Consider the following 22403-nt stretch of genomic DNA (forward strand, 5'->3'; position numbering starts at 1 on the left):
AAATCTCTTAGAAAAATGTTCATGTGCAAGTCATCGTGTGGGCGCATGCTCTCATTCCAGTGGGATACATAGGAGTGGAGTGGTTGGATTACGTGGTATGTAGATGTTCAACTCTAAGAAATTCTCAAGCTGATTTCAAAGTGGACATAGGATTTAATTTTATATTCTCACCAGAAGCGCATAGGATTTTTAGTTTTTCCATATCCTTACCAACATGTGGTATGGTCAATATTTTTAATTTTAGCCATTTTAATAGTTGAGTAGTGGTATCCCATTTTGGTTTATTTTTTAAAAATTTTTATTTATTTATTTATTTTTTGGTACCAGGAATCAAACTCAGTACCTTGAGCTTGCCAGGCAGGTGCTTGTGCCAGTGAGCCATATCCCTGGACCTAAATTTGTATTTTCCTAAAGACAAATGATTCTGAGCACCTTTCATGAATTTATTTCTCATTGTGTCTCATCTTTGGTGAAGCATCTGTTCAAATGTTGTCTATTTTTTTTTAAATTGAGTTGTTTGATTTTTTTTTCTTAAGTTTGGAAAGTTCTTCATATATTACTTTAAAAAGACATTTATTATATACATAACTTGCTTTTCATTTTCTGAATAACATTGGGATTTTTTTCATTTTGATGAATTCTAGTTTATGAATTTGTCCTTATGTAGATCATGTCTTGTGGAATCATGTCAAAGAAATCTTGCTTAAACCAAAGTCATGAAGATTATTCTCTTATATTTTTCTAGAAGTGTTATAGTTTCATGTTCGAAATTTAGGCCTATTTTCTATTTTTTGTGTTTACTAGCAAAGGTATAAATAGCAGTTCATTTTAATAAACAGATATCCAGTTATCACAGCAACATTTTGCTGGAAAAGACTTTTTTCCAGGGAGTTACTTTTGTACATTTGCTAAAAATTAGTTTTCAACATATATATATGAGCCTGTTTCTGAAATTTTTCACTTCCTTTCATTTGTTTTCTCTATACAAATAACATTATCCTCATGACCTTTATAAAAAGTCTTGAAATCAGAAATGTTAGTCTTCCAGTATTCTTATCACATTTTTAGGTGGGGTATGGTAAAGGACTTTTATATTTCTGTATGAGTTTTAGAATCAGTTTGTCAGTTTTTACCAAATTAAAAAGAAAAGCCTACTGAGATTTTGATTGTAATTGAAGAACCTTATATATTTGAAAAGAAATGAGAAATTTTTATGTCAAATCTGCTACTTCATGAATATCATGGGTCTTTCCATTTATTTAGATCTTTAAAAATTCTCTCACCAGTATTTTATATTTTCCATATATGGGTCATTCACAACTGTTATTTCTGAGTACATCATATTTTGAATGCTATTGTAAGTGGTATTACTCTACAGTTTTAATGTTGTGTTACTAGTTTATGGAAATAAATTTTTTTTTTTTTTCTGTATTGATCTTGTATCCTACAACCCTAATAAACTGACTTCTATTTTCAAGTAAATTTTTTACATATTCTATGAGATTTTCTAAAAAGTTGTTTGTGTCATCTGAGAATACAGATAGCTTTATTCTTCCTTTCTAATTAAGGTGATTTTTTAAAATCACATTTTCCTGCCTAATTCAGTGGCTACAGCCTGAAGTGCAATGTTGATAAAAGTGGCCATCTTTATCTTATTACTGATCTTGGGTATATGGGGGTAATTCAGTCTTACACTATTCAGTATTATTTTAGCTCTAGATTTTTTGTAGATGCATTCAATCAGATTGAGATAGTTTCCTTGTATTTCAATACAGCTTTGAGTCTTTCTTAGGAATGGGTTTTGGATTTAGTCAAAGGACCTTCTATGTCTAATGAATATATTTTTTGTGTTAGTATGGATAAATTGCATTAATTGTACTTCAAATGTTAAACCATGTGCATTTATAAGTTTATATGTTTATATTTTTCTTTATATATATTGACTGATTCAGTTTGCTTTTGTTTGGAATTTTGTACATCTGTTCATAAGGGATTTCAATTTTTAGTTTTCTTTTCATATAATATCTCTTCCTGGTTTGGTCTCGAGATAATGTTGACTGCATATTATGAATTGAAAAATAATCTCTTTTCTTGAGAAATTCATCTTTAATTGTTTGGGTAGAATATACTAGTGGATATGACTGGACTTAGAGTTTTCTTTTTGAAAGATTTTTAACCACAAATTTAATTTCTCAATTGATATGGTATATTTGGATTATTTATGTCATCTTGATAGCCTTTGGTATTTTGAGTCTTTCAGTAATTATGTTTATTTTGCCTAATTTGTTGAATTAATGGGCAAAACTTCTTCATGCTATACTATTATTATCCTTTTCATAATGAAAGATTTATAGTGAAACCACCTAGTTCATTCCTGATGTTAGTTACTTGTACATAGTTTCTGTTTTTCTTCATCAGGGTGTGTGCTGTTTAAACTAATTGTTAACTTGACTTTCTTGAGAGCCACTTAGGGAGTTGGTAGAGGTCAGTTCGACGTGTGTTCGGGTGAGTCATGGAGCTGTGACTTTGGGCGTTAGATCTGGTTCCTTGGCCCTTCCTCTCTACTGATGTTCCCCTGCTCTGCTTTCTGGCCCCCAAGAAATAAGCAGCTTTGCTACACTCTTCCTCTTCATGTTCCTCCCTTGGACTAAATACCTTGGAACTATGGGTCAGGTAAAATTCTGCTCCTTCAGGTTGTAGGTGTCAGGTGTTGGTCCTGGCAGTAGGGAAGCTGACCAATGCAGTCTGCTAAGGTTTTATCAGTTTTATTTGTCTTCTCTCAAAATCAGCTTTAATTTTGTTGATTTTTTTTTTTTATTATTTCTGCTTTGTAGGTTATTGATATCTACTCCTTTTTGTTTCCATTCTTCAACTTGGATTAGGTTTAATTTTGTTTTTTTTAAAGCTGGAAACTTAAAATATTCTATGTGTACCTGTAAAGCTGTGTGTTTTGCCGTTATTGAGGAGAGTGTTCTAAAAATGTCAATTAGGTCAAGTTACTTTATACCATTTTTCTTTTCTTTAATTTGAAATATGGATTTTTTTTATTTTACAGAAAAAAAGTAAAGACATCAATAAAACAGAATTTCAAAATAGAGTTACAATAATTAATACATCGTGTATTGCTGTTTTCATAGTAGTTATTTAGAGTACAAGATACAGTCATGATATCTCGTTCAAACAATGTTAGCACAAACCCTTGTCCACTGTTAGTGGGAGTGTAGACTGGTGCAACCACTGTGGAGATGAGTGTGGAGACTCCTTTAAAAATTAGGGTTAGCGGTCCCATTCGACCCAGCTATTCACCTTCTGGGTATCTTCCCAGAAGAATTAAAAACATATCACAGCGATATATGTGCACCCATGTTTATAGCAGCACAATTTGTAATAGATGAACTTGGAAACAACCCAAAAGCATATCAATCAAGGAATGGATAAAAAAGATGTGTTTTTGTTTTGGTTTGATGTGTTGTTGTTGTTGTTAGCGGGAATCGAACTCAGGACCTTGCACTTGCCAGGCTGGCACTGTGCCGCTGAGCTACATCCCCGGCCCAAAAGATGTGTTTTTAAATATAATGTAATACTACTCAGCCATAATGAAGGAAAAACTGGAGACTTCTATAGGTAAATGGATGCAACTCAAGACCATACACATAAGTAAAATAAATCAGACCCATATGTGTAAACATCATATTGTCTCACTAGTGTGAGAAACTGAACAAATAATAAGATCCAAAATGTATAATAGATACTGTGAATTGGGAACAAACTGTTCAAAAGAAAAGACAAACTGTGATGGGGGAAAGGGGAAAGGCAGAAAGGGAAAAATAAGAACAATATATTTATACACAGGATAGTTAATATAGTTATATTCCATTTTTCATATCTTTGTCAGGCATGTCCAACCTTAATTCGTCTCTTTTTTTCTTCACCTTATTTTTTCAAGTAGAGGAATTGGGCTACATAGAAAATATATAGTATATTTAATGTATATATGTGATAGAACTTCCTTTTAAAATATTTTTATTTTATATCAAAGAAGAAAAGGTGGGCATCAGTTTGGGCATAGTTGTTCTATAACATTTCAGATATTATTCTCTGCTTGGTCTGTCAGTTATTGAGTGATAGGAATTCTGAAGTTCTCTGATGGATTTGTAGATTTTTATGTTCTCTTTATAGTTCTGTCAGTTTTATTTCATGTGGTTCCCCCTCCACCTCCCCGGTACCGGGGATCGAACTCACAACCTTGCACTTGCCGGGCAGGCACTGTGCCACTGAGCTAAATCCCCAGCCCCCCGTTTCATGTGTTTTTAAAGTCTGTCTCTAGGTATACATCTAATTTATGTTGTATTATAAATAAAGTCCATTATTACAAAAGAACCTTCTTTTCCACCAATAATATTTGGCCAGAAATGTACTTTGAAATTCATATCAGTACTGCAGCTTTCTTTTCATTACTATTAAAATGCCATAGCATTTTTATCCATTTCCTTTTAAGCTATTTGTGGCTTTATGTTTAAGATATATTTCTTGTAGTCAGCGTTCAGTTGGGTTTGTGTTTTCATCCAAGCTGAAATTGTTTGCCTTTTAATTTAGATATCTAATTGAGGTGTTTACATTTATTCTGAGTATTGGTATAATTAGGGTTAAGTCTGTCATTTTAGTGTTTCCTGTTTATCACATCTCTTCTTCATTTCATTGTTCATCTTTCTCTGCCTTCCTTTGGATTAAGTGAATAATTTTTATGATTCTATTATTTCTTCCATGTTGGGTTATATGTAAACTCATTTAAGCAATGAGAAACAAAACATGTTTACTTACATATTTACCATTTCCAGTCTCTTCATTTTTTGTGTGTATGCAAACATATTCTGATCTGGTACCATTTTCCTTCTGCCTAAAGGATGACCATTAACGTCTTCTAGTGAAGATCTGGTTTTGATAAATTCTTTCAACTTTATTATATCTGAAAATGCCTCATTTTCCTTTGTTTTTCAAAGATATCTTTGCAAAGTACAGAATTTTCAGCTCACTTTTCTTCTGAAGCACTATAAAAATGTTATTCTACTCATTCATATTCTTTTTTTGGATAAGAAACCTATCATCTTTACTTTCGTTTCTTTGTATTTGAAATGACTATTCTTCCTGTCTACTTTCTTGATTTTTGGTACATGTTTGCAGTACATGAAATTTACATTCATCTTAGGGAACAGATATATGTACATAACACAGCTTGTTTCTTTTTAAATCTCATCTCCTGCCTGTAAATCCCCCTTTCCTGTTTTTGTTTTTGTTATTACTCTTAGCTCACATTTATGATATAGATAGATAGATAGATAGATAGATAACATTTACATTCATTGTGGCTGTTAGGTTACTGCACATGGTGTATCTTAATTCTTCTTATTTTCCCTCTCCCCTCCACTTGCCCTTATCCTTCTGGATCAGTTCCCATTTGCAAAAAATCTATTCCTTTGTTTCCTTCTGTCCTTTTTTTTTCTTTCTCTTGTACTGGGAGTCAAACTTGGGATCTTGTGCTTGCCAGGCAGGCTCTGTGGTGCTGAGCTATCTCCCCATCTCCCTTCTGTCCATTCTTTATCTTGCCCTTTGTTTGCACTTTCCTTACTCAAATGAGAGATACTCTATGCAGCTTAAGCTTGTATGTCTGATTTATTTTCGTCAACAGTATACTTTTCACATGCATCCATTTTCCTACAAAGGTCTCAAACTTACCCATCTTTATAGCTGAGTAATATTTGTGTGTGTATATATATATATATACACACACACCACATTTTATTGATCAGCATACAGGCTGCCTCCAGTACTTAGCTCTTATGAACTGTGCTGCATGAACATTGGTGTGCATGTATTGCTGTAACATAATGTCTTTCTTTCATTACTGGTTTGGGGAAACTTGATTTTTATCTCTGAGAGATTATTCCCCTTCGTTTCATGTAGAGTTTCTTGTAAATTAGTGGTTTCAAACTTTTTTGGCATCAGGGACTATTTTTGTGGAGGATGGTTTTTGCACAGACCAAGGGAGAAGTTGTTTTCAGGACGATTCCAGAGTGTTACATTTATTGTGCATTTTATTTCTATTATTACCTTTTAATATGAATGAAATAATTTACAACTTACCTTAATGGAGAATCAGTGGGAGGCCTGAGCTTGTTTGCCTGAAACTAGACTGTCCCATCTCATGGTGATGGGAGACAGTGATACCCAAAGTGTGTTACTTATGTGCAGTTTAATTTGTAATCTCATTTTGGTTACTGTCCCTGCAAAAAATCCTGCTTCACAAAGATAGGCTGTTAACAATGGGACCAGGCTTTTCATTGCTTTTGTAGCAATCTCAGGATATTCTGCATTGATTTTAATCCAGAACATATGGAGATTTGATATTCTCAGACATAATTTTAAAGCCACTGTTGTTTGGGATCTCAAGTAGTTGATCCTCTTCTGGCATGGCTGAAGTTGATTCACTTGGCTTATTCACAAATGGGTCATGGATCCATTCTTTCCAAATTCAAGGGTGTTTTGTGGTTGAGAACTAATACTCAGACTCTTTTGAAAGCTGAGATAGGTGGTCATGCATTCATGCATTACCTCAGAGGAGGCCCTCTGCTCAGTCTCTCACAAAATCTCTGCTAATATTTGGAACATGTCAAAATTTCCAGTGTCCACTCACTGCCCCCAAAGTTCCAGTTTGGTTTTGAATGCAGCCACTTTATCTGCTGACTTGAACATAGTTGTCATTTATTTTACAGGTTTAACATGTTACATTAGTGTGCATGTTTTGCAATCCATTCTGTGTTATTGAAATGTGCTGCCAGTGGTGACTATCTTTCCAAAGGAAATCCCCAGAATAGCTCTCATAATTCAAAAGCTCTGATCTGTGATCTACCTTTAGAAAGTCACCCATCTTATTTCTTTTTATAAGAGAAGACATAGGTATTTTGCATCCATCTCCTTCCAGAGCTACAGAAACACATGAATTGAAGGCATATGCTTTAATATGGTTGACAATTTAAATCATATCTTGCAAAACATTGTTAAGTTCTGGTGACACTTTTTGGCTTATTAGCATCTCTATATAGAGAACATAGTGCATAGAAACTCACTTTCAGAAGTGACCTCTTGGACCCAAGTAACGAAACAAGAAGGCCATCCAGTCATGACAGCTTCTCTGACTATGTATATACTGACACAAAATGCCAATTAGGTTTTCTGATATATAATCATTCAAAGTCTTAAGTAGTTCTGCAATTGTTGGTTGGTAACAAAACAGCACATAACAAATTCCCATGCATATCCTCCTGAAAAATGTGTCACACAAAAACAAACATTGTTGCTTTGTTGTCAACCTGTCTTACATATGTCCTCTGCTGTTTTATCAATTCATCTAGCTCTTGTGCTAGCCAAAAGAGGAACGCTTGCTATCATTTGAACTGCCTCTTCTAAGAGTTCACAGCAAATGTTCTTAGCAGCAGCCAGATTAACTCATCACAAACAGTAAAGGGCTTCTTAGCTTTAGCAATGCAGTTAGCTACTAAAAATAATGCTCTCCATGCAGACATATTTAATGATGTGGTAGCCTTCAATAATTGCTTCTGTTCTTTATGGTGTTTTTTTCTTAAAGAAAAACCAAGATGCTTTGTCTCCATGTGGCAAAGAAGCTTTGAAAGTTTAATGACTTCTTGGATAGCTGTTTGCCATGTATTATATAAAGTGGGCTTCGAGAATGTGAACCACCTACTGAGATGAACATGCAACTTAAGTAGGATTCTCTCTTAAGTAGTATTTTCTTTTAAATGCGGCTTTCTTTTGTTGGCAGTCATAAAATCTTCTGCTGTCTCATCATTAGGTCTTTCTCTCTTTCAAAGAAGCTCTCCATGACTTCTTTTTTCACTCATTTCGTCTAGGGTCACCTCACAGGCTTACCAAAACTTTGAAACAAATGTGGAATGTAAGAAAGAGGTGCCAACGGAAGTGCTAAATAACATCATGGGTGGGCCCCACATAGACATTAAATGTTAGATTCTGACTAAGTACCTTCCACCAGAAACAGCTGTACAAAGGAAGTATGTTGACTTGCCGCTATAAAACCTGCCCTCAGATGCAACCTAATTGCCATTTGCCACTCACTGATATGATTGATATGTCGGCACACAGTTGATTTTCATTTTCTATGTGCAGTCAAACCTTTCTGCTAATGTTAATCTGTATTTAAAGCTAGTCCCCACAACTAGCATCACTGCTTCAGCTCCACCTCAGATTATCAAGTATTAGATTATCACAAGGAGCATACAACCCAAATGCCTCATGTGCACATTCCACAGCACTTTGCACTCCTGTGAAAATCTAATGCTGCTGCTGATTTGAGGGGTAGAGCTCAGATGGTAAGGGAAGAAGCAGCAGGGACAACTGTAAAAGGAGGTGAAGATTTGATTGCTCATCCACAACTCACCTCCTGCTGTTCATCCCTGTTGCTAACATGGTCTTGGTCCATGGCCCAGTAGTTGGGACCCATGTTGTAAACTATTGTCTCCTATGTCATATGAATATATTTAGATGTTTGGTTTTATTTTTAGATCCCAATTTTACTATTTGAAGGTAGTATTCCTTTCTTCTGTATTGTTATTTCTCTCTGTATCTATTCTTGAAAGTAAATGGCTTGGTTTTTCTTTTATCAGATTATAGGTTTATGTCTCCAGTAGTGATGCATAATTACATGAATCTTTGAGAAACCCACCATTTAAACTGACATTTTCTCTATATGTTAAAACATCAGAAATAGCTTACTTGTCACTTTATCATCCTGCTGTTGCCCAAATAAACTAAACTGTTTGTTACTCCATAGAGACTGAGATCTTTGTGGCTGGATGGTTCATTGAAGGTTTGTGGTCATTCTGTCATGTAGCAACACTCCTATAAACCAAGCTTAATAATTTCTGTAATACAAGGTCTTCATTCTCACAGTCAGGGAGAAACTTTAAAGGCAGTCTTGGATTTCTCCCACTGTAATGATCAAATTGAGTTAGGTGAAATCTAGGATGCTATCTAAAACACATGCATTCCATGCAGTGTCTTTTTTATTTTTCTGTAACAGTGAAAGACAGTTAATATCAGTGCTGCTAATCAAACATAGAGCCTGTTGACATCTGAACAAATAAATAAAAAATAAGATAGTATCTGAAACGAAGCTTTAAATACCTCAATAGTGTATTCCGATAATGTGTCCTGTCTTTTAAGTTTTCTGAGGTGTTGTCCAGCAGAGACCAGTAGCTGTTTATTTCTTACTGAGGCTTGAGAGCACCTGTGTATGTTACATTTATGTGACATCTATGTTACTTCCCATGGAGGTGCTGATGCACAGTTTAGTTTGGAAACTGTTTTATTTGACGTTATCAGAAATCACCACTTTAAAGAAACATATTTAAAGATGACTTTAAATGCCTTTAAACGCCATTTAATCAAAATTTTAAAAATTTGGTAGATATGCTTCTAAAATTCTTCTGCATTTGTACCTTTTAAAAATGTATACTGTACATAATTTGCCTTAGATTAGAGACTAGAAGGCTCATCTCAGTGAAAACTCATTATTATATTATTCAGAGATGTTTTGGAGGGCTGTTGAAATATGAGACATTTCACACATGTCACAGTGCTGCTTGGGCCTGGATTCTCTCCGGTGGTTTTCCGTCTCTCATTCAGGATGTTAGCGTGAGTCCGCTGCCGAGTGCATACGTCATCAAGCAACCCTCAGTCTTTCTGTTTTCTTATCTTTTCGTGCTGGTGATGGAACACAGACCTCCTTCATGCCGAGCATGTGTTCTACCACAGAACTACACCCTCAGCCTTCCTTGTTTTTTAATTTATCACTTACAGTAAGTCAAGGGTTAGAGAGTTCAAAGATCAAGATTCTTAGAATTGTATCTGAAGGAGAATTTCAGGGAGGTGGCCGTTCTCGTACGGCGCCATGTCTGTGGAGATGACATCAGCGATGTTACAGCAGCTGTTGGTGAGGCTTGGACTGCTTTGGCACCGCAGGGGTTTCTGTTGTGTATTAAAAAAAAAACACATCACTTAGCGTCTCTGAGATTTCTAATTTAACATATGGGGTCACATCTGTTAAAGGATTATTACTCTAGAAGAGGAGTGATGTATAATTTATTAAAATAATCCTATGGGGAGACAGCCAGCTCCATTTAATAAACTGAACTACTTGCTTGCTCCCCGGAATGCTCCCAACTGAATCTCACATTATTTCAATAGAGGGGGCAGATGAAAACAGTTGTCCTTTATATAATGTTTACTGTGTTGTATGAGTTAGCATCTCTCAGCTGAAAAATATTTGTGTTAACTGTTCAGTTTAAGCTTTGAATATTGAACTCCTGCTGGTGTGTAGCTGATACTTAATTCCAAGGTGAACAATAGTCCATTATTTCTCCGCTATAGGAGGCAAGGAAGGATGTGCCTTTCTCTCCTCCCCTGGGTCTGCAGCAGAAGCTGCTAGGTACCAGGCCCTGGATCGCCTACTTTCCCTGCGATACTCACCTAGGAAGTAGGTAGCCTTAGGAAAAAAGCCTGAGAAGGGGCTGCTTCTGGATCACACACATTAACTCTCTTTTCTCACATTGCATACTACAAACAAAGCTTCCTGCCAGAGCATTTCTGATTGTCTGCTGATTGGGTTTCTCAGCAGCAGGTAACGCGACTGGCTGTCAGTGTGATAGCAGGTTTCTCTCAGACCTCGGGGAGGCACAGTGATGGGAAAGGCCCTGCACAATTCCCACTTGTAAGTGAAGGAGAAAAGAACTGAGAGCTCCTACCCACGTCCCCTGCCTGTGTCCTGCGGGAACGCTGCAGACCTTGCTTGTCCTGCACTCAGCACAGAGAATTTCACCCCCAGTCGCAATAGAGAACTCCTAATGGTTTGCTGCATCTTTCCCATCTTTTTATCATTTGCTTTCATTTATACAATTACCTCACTGTTAGACACATTTAGAATACAGATTTTTTTCTTATATTACAGTGTTTCAGTGAGTTCAAAGCAAATTTAACTTATAATTTTAATATATGAAGATTAAATATGAAAGGGGATTTGTCTTTGCTTAACTGTTACAGTAAAGTTGCTTGCAGAAAAGCTTCAGGATGCTTCTCAGATAGTTCTTCAATATCTTATTTTGTCCTTATATTTCCTTCCCTTAAATAGTTCTTCTTTTTAGATTGTTTTCATCAAGTTCTATGTTTAGATAACTCCTATAACAAAAAGAAGTCTTCCATATTTTGTGTGTTCCTATCTGAGAGCTTGTAGAGATTGAGTAGCCCTTGTCTGAAGTACTTGGGAGTAGAAGTTTATGGATTTTTGATTTTTAAAAAACATTTTGGACTATTTTTAAAGACAGTATGAGATATCTTGAGATTGAAACCTAAGTGTAGACATGAAGTTAATTTGTTTCATAGGCTTGTTATGCAATTTTAAAGGAAACTTAATGCAATTTTAAATAACTTTATGCATGAAACATAATTGGTGTACATTGAATGATCATACTTATGACATCATGCGATGTTGAGAAAGTTTTAGATTTTGGAGCATTTCAGATTTTGAGTTTTTAGATTGGAACGTATAATAGATTTTGGGGAACTAAGAAGTGTGATGTGGCTGCTAGCTCTTTGGTCCTTTTCTGACTCAGGAAGTACAAATTGGATGCATACACAGCATGGTAAAGTGATTAGGTGCCCGACATCTCTTAAAGGATGATATGGTCTTTATCAAGATGATCCCTTGAAGCCTCATGCAGTCCTAAGTCAGGCTTTTGCATGGTGAGTGGATTAGGACGGCATCATAGCTGATGCTGTTAGGAGGTGGGGCCTGGGCAGGAGAGGCCGGTCACAGGGGCCTGAGCTGGAAGGGTGTGTGTCCCTTCCTGGCTGCCGTCCTACTTTCTGCTGTCTGGCTTCCTTGAAGTGAACAGCTTTCCTCTGTCAGACCCTCCTCTGTGCCCATCAGCCACGCTGTTTCTTGTTTGGACTTTGACCGTGGACTGAAATGTGAGCTGAAATAAACTTTCCTCCCTTAAGTTGTGAGTGCCAGGTATTGTGTCTCAACAATAAGCAAATTGACTAAGACACTTAGTCACTTAGTGTTTGACCAGAGAGCAGATTTCCAGCTTTGAAAAAACTCCTCAGACATTTACTAGTATGGTAGGTCATACATATTTCCCATTTAATTAAAGAGCAAACTTTAAGGAGAGAAGTTACTATATAAATGGAAACAAAAATGAACTTGGGCGTGATGCCTCGTGCTCCACGGGTGCGCTGCAGGGTGGGGAGGTCATACATCATCTCCATTTCATTGTTGGAAGCACAGAGGCTCGGCAAGGATGAGCAAGTCACTCCAGAAGCAGCAGCACTATAGGCTGGTGTCCAGGCTCAGCCTTTTCTACTAAGCAAGGATGTATCTGTATAATGTATAAATATAGGGTGTTTGACACACAAAATGAAGGAAAATTACTGTGGTTATTTAACTACCTTTATCCTTAGAGACAAGCAATACAAAGTTCAGCCACTTTCTTTACACAACTTAATACTTACACTAATACTTAATTCCACTCTGTCATCACACTCAAAGCCCTCGGGAACACCCCGGTTTCTTAACTTCTGGGCCAGATGCCAGAGAGGAGCACAGTGCTGCAGAGCATTGGCTTTGCACTCTCCTGGGGACAACCCCAAGCTCGTCTTAGCTCCTGCTGTTTCTAGTGTTAGCGTAAGTGCTCAATAAACATCAACTTACGCTTATCAACAACAATTTTCAAAGTTTTGTGACCTGTATCTATAGTGCCAGCTACTCCATAGGCTGAGTCAGGAGGCTTTCTTCAGCCTAGGAATTCAAAGCCTGCCTGAGCAACATAACAAGACCACATCTCCAATATAAAATTATCAAAATACATTACATGCACACATGAAAACATCCCCATGAAATTTACTTTGCACCGTTAAAATATACTAAAATAATCATTGAAACAAAATAATTTGATAAGACATTAGCAGTGACTCATAGCATAAAAGCAAGCTGCTTTGTGAAGTTGTTATATTCTGCTACAGTTAGATGAAATTTGCAGTCCAAAGTCTTAATGGTTAGTTGTGTCTAGTATCCTGCCGTTCCCGTCCTAAACTGCTAAATATGTAGGAAAATTAAGTGGAGAAAGACATAAAATAAATAATCAGTGCCCTCCATAGGATCTTTCGTGGGGATTACCCCAAATAGACTTTTTTTCTCTTGTCTTCCTCCACTAACACCTTAGGGTACTTCTTTTAAATAAAGGTGCTGGATCCTTTGTCGTTGCTTATACTTTTCATGTTTTTAGGCAGTTTGATATGGAAAAATTACACATCGACGTGGCCGTCTCTGTCTAGAACACATCTATTCATTTATGCCCGCACACCTCTGTGCCTTCAGAGGCATTGCTTGAAGACTTCTATAGGATGAGCCACATGCTAAATGCTGGATATAAGTTATGAGGAAGAAGCAGTTCTTTCTCACAGAGATGAACAATCCAGCAAGGAGTGGAGGTGGGGAAGCATAGGGAGAGCATAAGTGAATGCTATGCATGCGTAAACTTAAACGCAGTCTGCACAGTTCACTGTTTCTAGAAATGAATGTCATCCGAGCACAGGAAAGGTGTTTCCTTTTGGATGAAGATTTTGTAGATGACTTGACAGAGTGACTGGCACTGAAACTAGGTCTCAGGTGTTTAAATAGAAGATTCTGTGGTAGAAATAACGGGAAGGTTCCCCTGGGTGGAGAAAACATCATGAGAAAAAAAAAAAAAATCAAAGGCATCTTAGAATTCAGGCCATATTTGAGAGGCTGTATAAGGGAAATGTATCCTTTACCAGAAATTAGCAAAAAACAAAAGTGGAGACCACGGGTCAGTTTCTGAAAGGCAGAAAATCTACTTCAAGTAAATGCAACTGTAATGAAACTCCATATGTACATTATTTCCCTTCAATAAATGTAGCATTTTAGGTGGGTTGGTGGAAGAAATTCAGAGAGAGAGAGAGAAAGAGAGAAAAAGAGAGAGAGGTTCTGTACTTAATTAGCCATATAAAATTGTATCAACATGGCAGTCCAGGACCAGGATAGGAACAGATGCCAGGCCCTCTGCATGGATTCCCTTAGTGTGATGAGAACATGCAGTGAATGTTTAAATTTTAAAGAATTTGTTACAGTAAAATACATTGCAGTTTATCCCCCTCACTTTAAACACACCCTTTTATTCTTGCCACTTTTTGAAATAGTTCTGAAAGTCCTCTTTTGTCTTTAGTTGGGCCATCATAGCTGCCTTTATGTGCTAGATTAATTGAAAGTACTTACCTTTCATGGGCATTTTGACATTGAGAAAGAGCCAGGAGTTGCACAGCACCAGATTCAGTGAGTGAGGGTACACTGTAATGTTTGTGTTTGGCAGAAATTGCTGTAAACATTTTGAATTGATTCAGGACAATCAGTGCGAAGCAGCCACTAAAAGACACACGTGAAAGAAGAGATACAGAAGTTCTTCAGAAAGTGGCAAGAAGAATGGGAACAGTGTGCTTGACTGATGTGAGGGTATTTTAAGAGGAATTAGTGGCAGTATGTCCTTTACTATAATAATTTTTTTTTATTTTAATGTGCATATTATTTTAATCACACTTCATAGAGTCTCATGACTGGAAAACAAAGGGGACCCACAGTTGCCCACCCTCTGTCTTGCATGTTTTGAAAGCCCGGTTTTCTTTATTGCACTGTTCTTTTATACTCCATGTAGACCCTCTCTGAAAACATTGCATCTTTTCTGAGCATGTACTGTGGACTCCCCTGGCTCTTGAAGCAGGTTCGGCATCAAGAGATGCTGCCTCAGCAGAAAGCTAGTCAATGTCTGGGGGCGCTGAGCAGCACCTATACCTTCACCTTCCAGGATTCTAGAAAGCTTAGATTCCCTTAATGCGTTCATAGTTAGGGGACAGCAAATCCTAGCATCCAAGCAGGAGGAGGTTTTTACCCTTTCACTTATGAGAATAGTAACGATGAAGGTATGATTTACTGATTGAGATCAAATTACAAAATGAGTGCTTTTTCCTCTGTCAAGAAGGCCTCCTCTACCTGGACAGACTTAAGTTTTCAGTTTCCCAGGAAGAGTTTGCCTTTCCCTCCTGCATATATTAGCGCATCTCCTAACCTATCGTTATAGTTACCAGTTGATCCACTGTAATTTAAAAATTTAAAATCTGAAATGATCCAAGATCAGAAGTGCTTGAGTTCTAACATTCTTCTATAAATGGAAAATTCCTGACCTCATGCAAAGGATTGCATTCTAAACACAGGTGTATTAAAAATACTGTGTACAGTTACCTTCAGGCTAATACATGTATATAAATGAATATACATTGTCCTCATAAATGAATTTCATGTTTACACTTTGGTCACATCCCTAAGATAATTTATTGTGCATGTGCACATATTCCAAAATTCCGATTTCCAAAATCTAAAACATCCAAGCATTTTGGATTTCGAATTTTCAACCTGTGTTCACATTCTTCTAAATTTAACTATCCACCGATGTTGTCCAGAAAAAAGGTTTGCTATGTTCATGGCCCCCAGCTGGTGGCGCTACTGAACGATTGTGGGACCTTGAAAACTGTGGGCTCTTAGAAGCTTCATGTGCTCAAAGGTGGGTTGTTTGAAGGGTGACTGAATCATGTGGGCTCAATATAAATTTGATATAGCAGGTGGGGCCTGGTTGGAAGAGGGAGGTCACTGGGGACATGACCTAAAGGGTATATTTCCCTCCCTGGCGCCTGTCTTTTGTGCCTCCTGGGCCTGTGATGTGAGCAGCTCCCCTCCTAGGCAGGCCCTTCCACCATGCTGCTTCTGTCCTGAAGCCTCTAAAATACACGATCCAAAATAAATCTCTCTTCCTTAAGTTATGATTGTCAGGTATTGAGTCCCAGCAACAGGAAAGTAAATAAAACCTCTCCCACTGTTTTTGTTCTTGGCTGCACAGCGTGAGCAGCTTCCTCTGCAGTATGCTCCCACCATGATGTGCTGCTTCACCACAGGCCCCAAAGCTGAGACAGCTGACCATGTACTAAAACATCAGAAGCTGTAGGCCACATAAACCATTCCTTCTTTAAATTGATGATTATCTCTAGTATTTTGTCAGAAAGATTATAGATTCATTGAGAAAGTTCCTCTTGAGTTCCCAGAACCTAGCAAAATGTTTAAAAGTCAGGGACATTTTAACGTGTACTCGAGTGAATGAATGACACCTTGAACAAGATTGGTTCCACTCCAATTTCTGGAGCTCTGGTCACAGTATGTAGAGTCATGTACTGAGCAATGTCCAATGTTGTAGTGAGGCTCAGGAGTAAGTTTCTTAGAGGGCTAGGGGACTGGAAGGGAAAAGACAGTGAGGAGAAAAGGGTAGTTGGTAGATCTGAGAGAAATATGTACACATATCATTGAGGACCTAGGCACATCTGGAATGGCATGCTGTGTGTGTGTGTGTGTGTGTGTGTGTGTGTGCGCGCGCGCACGTGTGTGCAAGGAGGAGCCTCTTAAGTGTTGTTGAGTTTAAATTAGCTCCCAACAGGTTTAGGGAGGCATATGTTCAAAACTGGTTTTTATTTTATTTTTAAAACTTGCTGTATTTTTATGCCCAAAAGCTTTTATTGTTATTTCTGCAAAAATAGCTTGAGAATCACAAAGCTTGTCTTTTTCTTATAACTTTCTTACTAAATATCCAGTTCAGGGCGCTGGGGATTTAGCTCAGTGGCAAAGCGCCTGCCTGGCAAGCGCAAGGTCGTGAGTTTGGTTCCTGGTTCCAGAAAAAAAAAAAGAAATATCCAGTTCATTAAGATGAAATTTACATACAGTAAAATGTACCGTTTATAATATACAAGGACATCTAAATATGATTTATTAATCGCAACTAATATTCCTAAAAATCCTCTAATGCCCTTTGTAGTCAAACCTGTGTCCATCCCAGCCTGCGGAGTCACTTGTCTGTGTTTTCTCTCTCTAGTTTTTCCTTCTCCAGAGTAATGTACAAATGGATCAGTCTGTCCTTTTACTGTATGCACTTGAAGTCCATCCATGTGGTTGCACATATTAGTATTATTGCTGAATATTATGCCATTATGTAGAAAAACTGAAGGGTTCTTTCTCATTTGCCGGTTAATAGACATTGGGTTTTGTTTCTTGGCTGTTAAGAAAAATGCTGTAGTGAATGTCTGTGCACAAGTGTCTGTTCACGTTTTCATGACACACATTGCCACTTCTCTGAGGTAGGTGACTAGGAGCAGAACTGCTTGAATGACACTAGTTTTTGTTTTGCACGTTTGGGAGATCTCTGCGTGTATTTTGAGCAGTTGCATGACATGACAGATGGTGTTTCAGAAAGATCCTTGGAACAGTGTGGGACATGGGGAGAGACAGGAGGCAGAGAGAGTGGTTAGGAAATTGTGGATTTTTCAGTCTGTTTTGTTTCAGAAATTGCTGTTTTTCAGTGTCTTCTATGGAATAAAGGATATAGAGTAACATGAAGATTCTGTGTGTTTTATTGGTGCTTAGTTTCTCCCATGCATCAAATATCTTTTTCTGTGGGCTCAGTGGTAATAAAAAGAGTCAATATTAATTTTTATCAAGCTAAGTATGCATCAGTGCTTTCCACTGTTTTTTTTTATTTCCCTGCTCTTAATATGTCAAGCACAACATGGTGAGGGTAGTAAAGATTTGAAATGCAACCAGTCCCTTTTTTTTCTCTGTACTTTTGGAAAAGGGTGAAACAGCCAGGTCGGGGTTCTGGGGCTTCTTTCCAGGTCCTTGGTGTCCTGAACAAAGGACTGGGTAGGAAAGGAGGCAGTGAGGCTATAGATCTACTGAAGGCATCAGAAGAGACTCCACAGGGTGTGAGTGGGCCCTTGAAGGAAGCTCACGGGAACCCTAAGGAAAAAGGGAAAGGGGCCATTAGTATCCAAAATCCCTGGATTAGTCCCCACCTTATGTAAATATGGCATTGGGACAGTTGTCTTAGCAAAAACTCGCTTGCCTTCATGCCAGATGTAAATTATCTTAGTTACTTTTTTCTCATTGCTGGGACAAAATACCCAATGCCAAAAATTAAGGAAGGAAAGACTTGTTTAGCTTACAGTTTGTGGAGGTTTTAGTCCATAATCAGCTGGCTCCAAGGCAGGGAAGGGGCAGGGCATGGCACAGGGGCAGCAATTCAAGACCACAGAAGACAGCAAAAGCAGCAAGAGCAAAAGAAAGGAGTGGTAGAGAGTAAACCTCTTTCCCTCCCTTGCATTGTATGCAGGCTACCCGGTCCAGGGCAGGTGTAGCACTCACACCCATAATCCCAGCATTGGACCATGAATCAATCAAAAACTCTAGAAGCCCACCCCATGACTGCGTGAGCCTTCTGGGGACATGCAGACACAAATCATAACATTGTCTTATTGGAAAACTTACCTTGGCCTCCCACAATATGTAAATGAAGTATCAGGAGCAGAGTCTTTTGATTGGTCCTGCCCATTTGTAACCAAAGGTAATCATCTTGGGTTCCCTGTTCTGCACATGGCTTCTCTTTTTCGGAAACATCTCACTCAGCAAGTGAGCCTTGTTTGTTTGTTTGTTTTATGACTTCTAACACATTCTATCAGGTTGGTTGTCCAGTTTGCCCCAGCCCTACTCTCCTACCTTAACAGCAGTGACTGAAAATAGGGACATGTATATATTCCTAAAACATTTAGGTTCCTCCTAAAGCATTTTGAAAAAATGCAAATTCAACAAAATTAATAATCCTTTCAAGTATCTTATAAGTCAATTAAAAAACTATTTACATGATTTAAATCAACTAAAAATTAGTTATACTCTTTTTTTCTTTTTTCTTTTGGTATTAGGAATTGAATTCAGGACCTTGAGCTTGCCAGGCAGGCACTTGTACCACTGAGCTATGTTGTTGGCCCAACTAAAAATTAGAGGCACAGGAGATCAAACTGATCTTATGACAACCAGCCCAGGGCCCTCAGCTGTAGATGAGAAAATTGAAGCCAGGCAGCTTAAGAGCATTTACCAGGGTCGTGTCATGACCACACGCCTCACTGTTGTTTCTGCAGCTTGACCATGTGTTTTCCTTGAACAAGAAGCAAGCAGTGTGCCTGGGGGTGGGGTACTTGTTTGTTTTCAATAATTGGGAAAAACACCTCAGGCGTTTTATACATTTAAAAATAAAAATAGTCATAATAGTATAAAACTTGAATTTCAAAGAAAGGAGCAATATGAAATATATAGATGAAAAATGACACGGTAATTTCTTGGTAACAGGTGCTAGGAAGTTTTAATATTTTGTCTATTTTTGTGCTGTTACTCAAATATTGTGACAGCAAGGTAGTGTGTACCTCCTTAACAAGCATTTTATTTTTACTGTTGACTGTCTTGGATGTCTTAAACTGCCAGTGTCAGGGTTTTCTTTCAAGTGATTCTCATGTTAACTTGAAGTTGATAACGCAGAAGGTTGGTTGGGGGAAAACTGTGATGCCCCTGTCAAACCCTGTCCTCGGGGGCATGCCAGGCTTTCTGGGAGGTCTTACTGTTGTTCTCCCGATAGTCCTTCTGCAAAAACAAAGTGAGCAACTGCGAGACGTGAGTCAGTGCTGGGAGGACAAGCCCCGAGCTCCACCATCAATCCACTTCGCGGTCAACCGAGATTCACTTTCCGCATGAGCGTGTGTGCCATCCTACAGTGACCTGTGATTGATAAGCCCTTTGTCTGTTCTTTTGTCAGCCTCTGCTTTAGGCATGTAGCATTCAACACGGGGGGACTGCGGGTTCAGAGAGGAGGAGAGTGAGGTAGCATAAACAAGAGAAGCTCAGAGAGCCCCTTAAAATGTGTAAGTAATGAAATAAATTGTGACCAGAGTATCGGCTTTATTACTGATGAGAGCTGACTGAAGGGTAAATGTTGGACAATAAGGAACAACAGGTTTCCTAATGCTAAACCTCAGACCTGAACATACCTACCAGTTCTGGATAAGAGAAGAACCCCGGGTCTCCTGGGAATGACACAGTGCGCATGCGCTCTTCTGACGGCAGCCCAGCTCTGCCCGCCCGCTCTTGCGGAAGAGTGGAGGGGTTCCTTACAGAATTATCAGTTAAGTGAAGCATATCACCTCTCCTGGGGAGATGCCAGAGGCTATTTTAAGGAAACTGTTAGACACAAGAAGTTCCTCCCATGCCCTTTCAGAATCTGTGGTGTCATCTGTGAAGTTAAATTCTCCAGGTTCTGGAGGTTGACAGAATGAAAGGTAGTAAGTGTAAAGCACCCAGCATGGTGACTGACAAGAGTGAGCGCTATAAGATCCAGCTGAGCACGGTGGTCCGTGCCTGTCATTTCGGCACACCGGAGACTGAGGCAGGGAACCCAGACCGGACAACCTAGCAGCCTGTTGAGACTTGTCTCAAGAAGGGTGATGTGTAGCTCAGCATGTGAGCCCTGGGTTCAGTCCGTAGTACCACCAAAAAACCACACAAAAAACCAAAAACCTGGATGGGAGAGACTTTAACCAGATGCGGATGGGGGCTCATCAGAGAGAGAGAGAGAGTAAGGAGCCATTCAGAAGACACATTCATAAGGCGGTGCGCAGATGTGTGTGTTGGGAGGGGGTAACTTTAAGAAACAGAGCCCTTCTGCCTTTTGTGATAGGATAGAGGGGGAGAGGCTGTTAAATTTTTAGCTTGTAGTATCACAACTATGGAAGTTCTCTTTGAATTGTGCTCGTTTCTCTATCGCTTTTGCCCAACCCCCTTCTCTGCCACCAGTTCGCTTCTCTATCTAGAAACTTCTATATACCCTTCAAGCTTCTGCTCTGGGGCACTCAACACCTGTCCACAGACACTGCCAGGTGTGCACCACCCCCACCTGTGGGCGTGACTGCTTCCAGGAGGAGAACTTCCATTCACTGGGTGCTAGGAGCGCGCCCAGAGCCAAAAGTTGTTTCTAAGAGTGCACTTAAGGCATGCTATCACCTGGCAGGAGTTTATGTTTTGGAAAAGAACCAAGTACACAAATGATTATGATAAAAACCATATGGAGGAAGGGCCACCAAATAGAGGTTTGAAGGGTATATGGGTGGAGAAAGAGAAACAGAAAAAGAGGGAGAGAAAGAATAAATAAGCCAAGACTGTGTAAGTGATACCCGCAAAAACTTTGTAAGGACTGTGGTTTTAAGTTAAAGCATAGGCATATTTTTGATTGACAAACATACAGAGTAGGCCATTTTACTTGGAGAGAGTGCCATAATAAATGGCACAAAGCATAGGAGAGGAGACCATGGGGCAGTCCGTCTGCCTGCAGTATGGAAGGTGACCGAGAGCACTTCGCACGGATTAGCAGGGCCCAAGCAGGGGAGAGGGCAAGAGCCAGGTGGTGGAAGAGTCAGGACACAGTGACATCTACCAGTATGGGGACAGTGCATGCTGCCCCAAACATCAAAGGTCTGCGGATTACAGACCACCACAGCAGCTCTAGTAATCAGAGGAAAGTTTGAAATACTAGGAGAACTAGCAAAGTATCACAGAGAGTCGAGAAGTGAGCACATGCTGTCGGAACCATGGTACCCATACACTTGCTTGAAATAGGATGGCCATGGATCTTCAATTTGTAAACAATGTAGCATCTACAAAGTGCAGGGAGATCAGGCAGAAATACAAGGTGTGATTGTGTTAGGAAGAGCTGTGCTGCTTTCCTTGGTAGCTACTGGTATGCGGTGCCCTGTTCCTGTCGGGGAAAAAAGGTGAGCTGGAATGTCCTGCTCCTGCAGTTATGTGTTTGAGGCTGACACAAGGCTTCATGCTATTTGTAAGTTACTTTTCTTAGTAACTATTTCAGATGAAAACTTCAAAATAAAAACCTCTTTTCTTTCAGCTAAGAAAAAGAAGCCTAGACTGTTAAATAAATTTGATAAAACTATTAAGGCTGAACTTGATGCTGCAGAAAAGCTTCGTAAAAGAGTAAGTTGATATTTTTGTTTTCCACAGAAATGTACAATGTTTTCATTAGTAAGTAAACACAGGCATTATAAATAATACAATAATATAATAATAATAATACAATAACAGTAATAAAAGTCAAAGAGACAGCATAGAGTGGATCTTTCCTCAGGCACATCATTGTATTTCATGTGAAATAAATCAAATGGAAAAGGCTTGTGGCCAATGGCCAGCTTACCTTCCGGATAGCTGACTTAGATGTTAGCCCACCTCTGTCATAGTTGTATGGATTTCAGGAAATCGTTTGGCCATTCTGATCCTCAGTTTATGTATTTAAAAAAATGAAAATGATAAGTGTTCTTCG

At 38.6% G+C, this 22403-nt stretch overlaps 1 protein-coding gene across 2 annotated transcripts in view; it reads left to right on the forward strand.

Annotated features, from left to right (window-relative positions):
• Nucleotides 1-22403, forward strand: part of Asph (aspartate beta-hydroxylase) — a gene marked incomplete in the record, with an annotated part of 204907 nt that overhangs the window by 94809 nt on the left and 87695 nt on the right. For both annotated transcript variants that reach the window (XM_013518174.1, XM_013518175.1), the window contains 1 exon segment: nt 21975-22060. In XM_013518174.1, coding sequence (XP_013373628.1) covers nt 21975-22060 — 86 coding nt within the window.

Source organism: Chinchilla lanigera, unplaced genomic scaffold (genome assembly GCF_000276665.1).
Source record: "Chinchilla lanigera isolate Chin_1 unplaced genomic scaffold, ChiLan1.0 scaffold00043, whole genome shotgun sequence".
Classification (NCBI taxonomy): domain Eukaryota; kingdom Metazoa; phylum Chordata; class Mammalia; order Rodentia; family Chinchillidae; genus Chinchilla; species Chinchilla lanigera.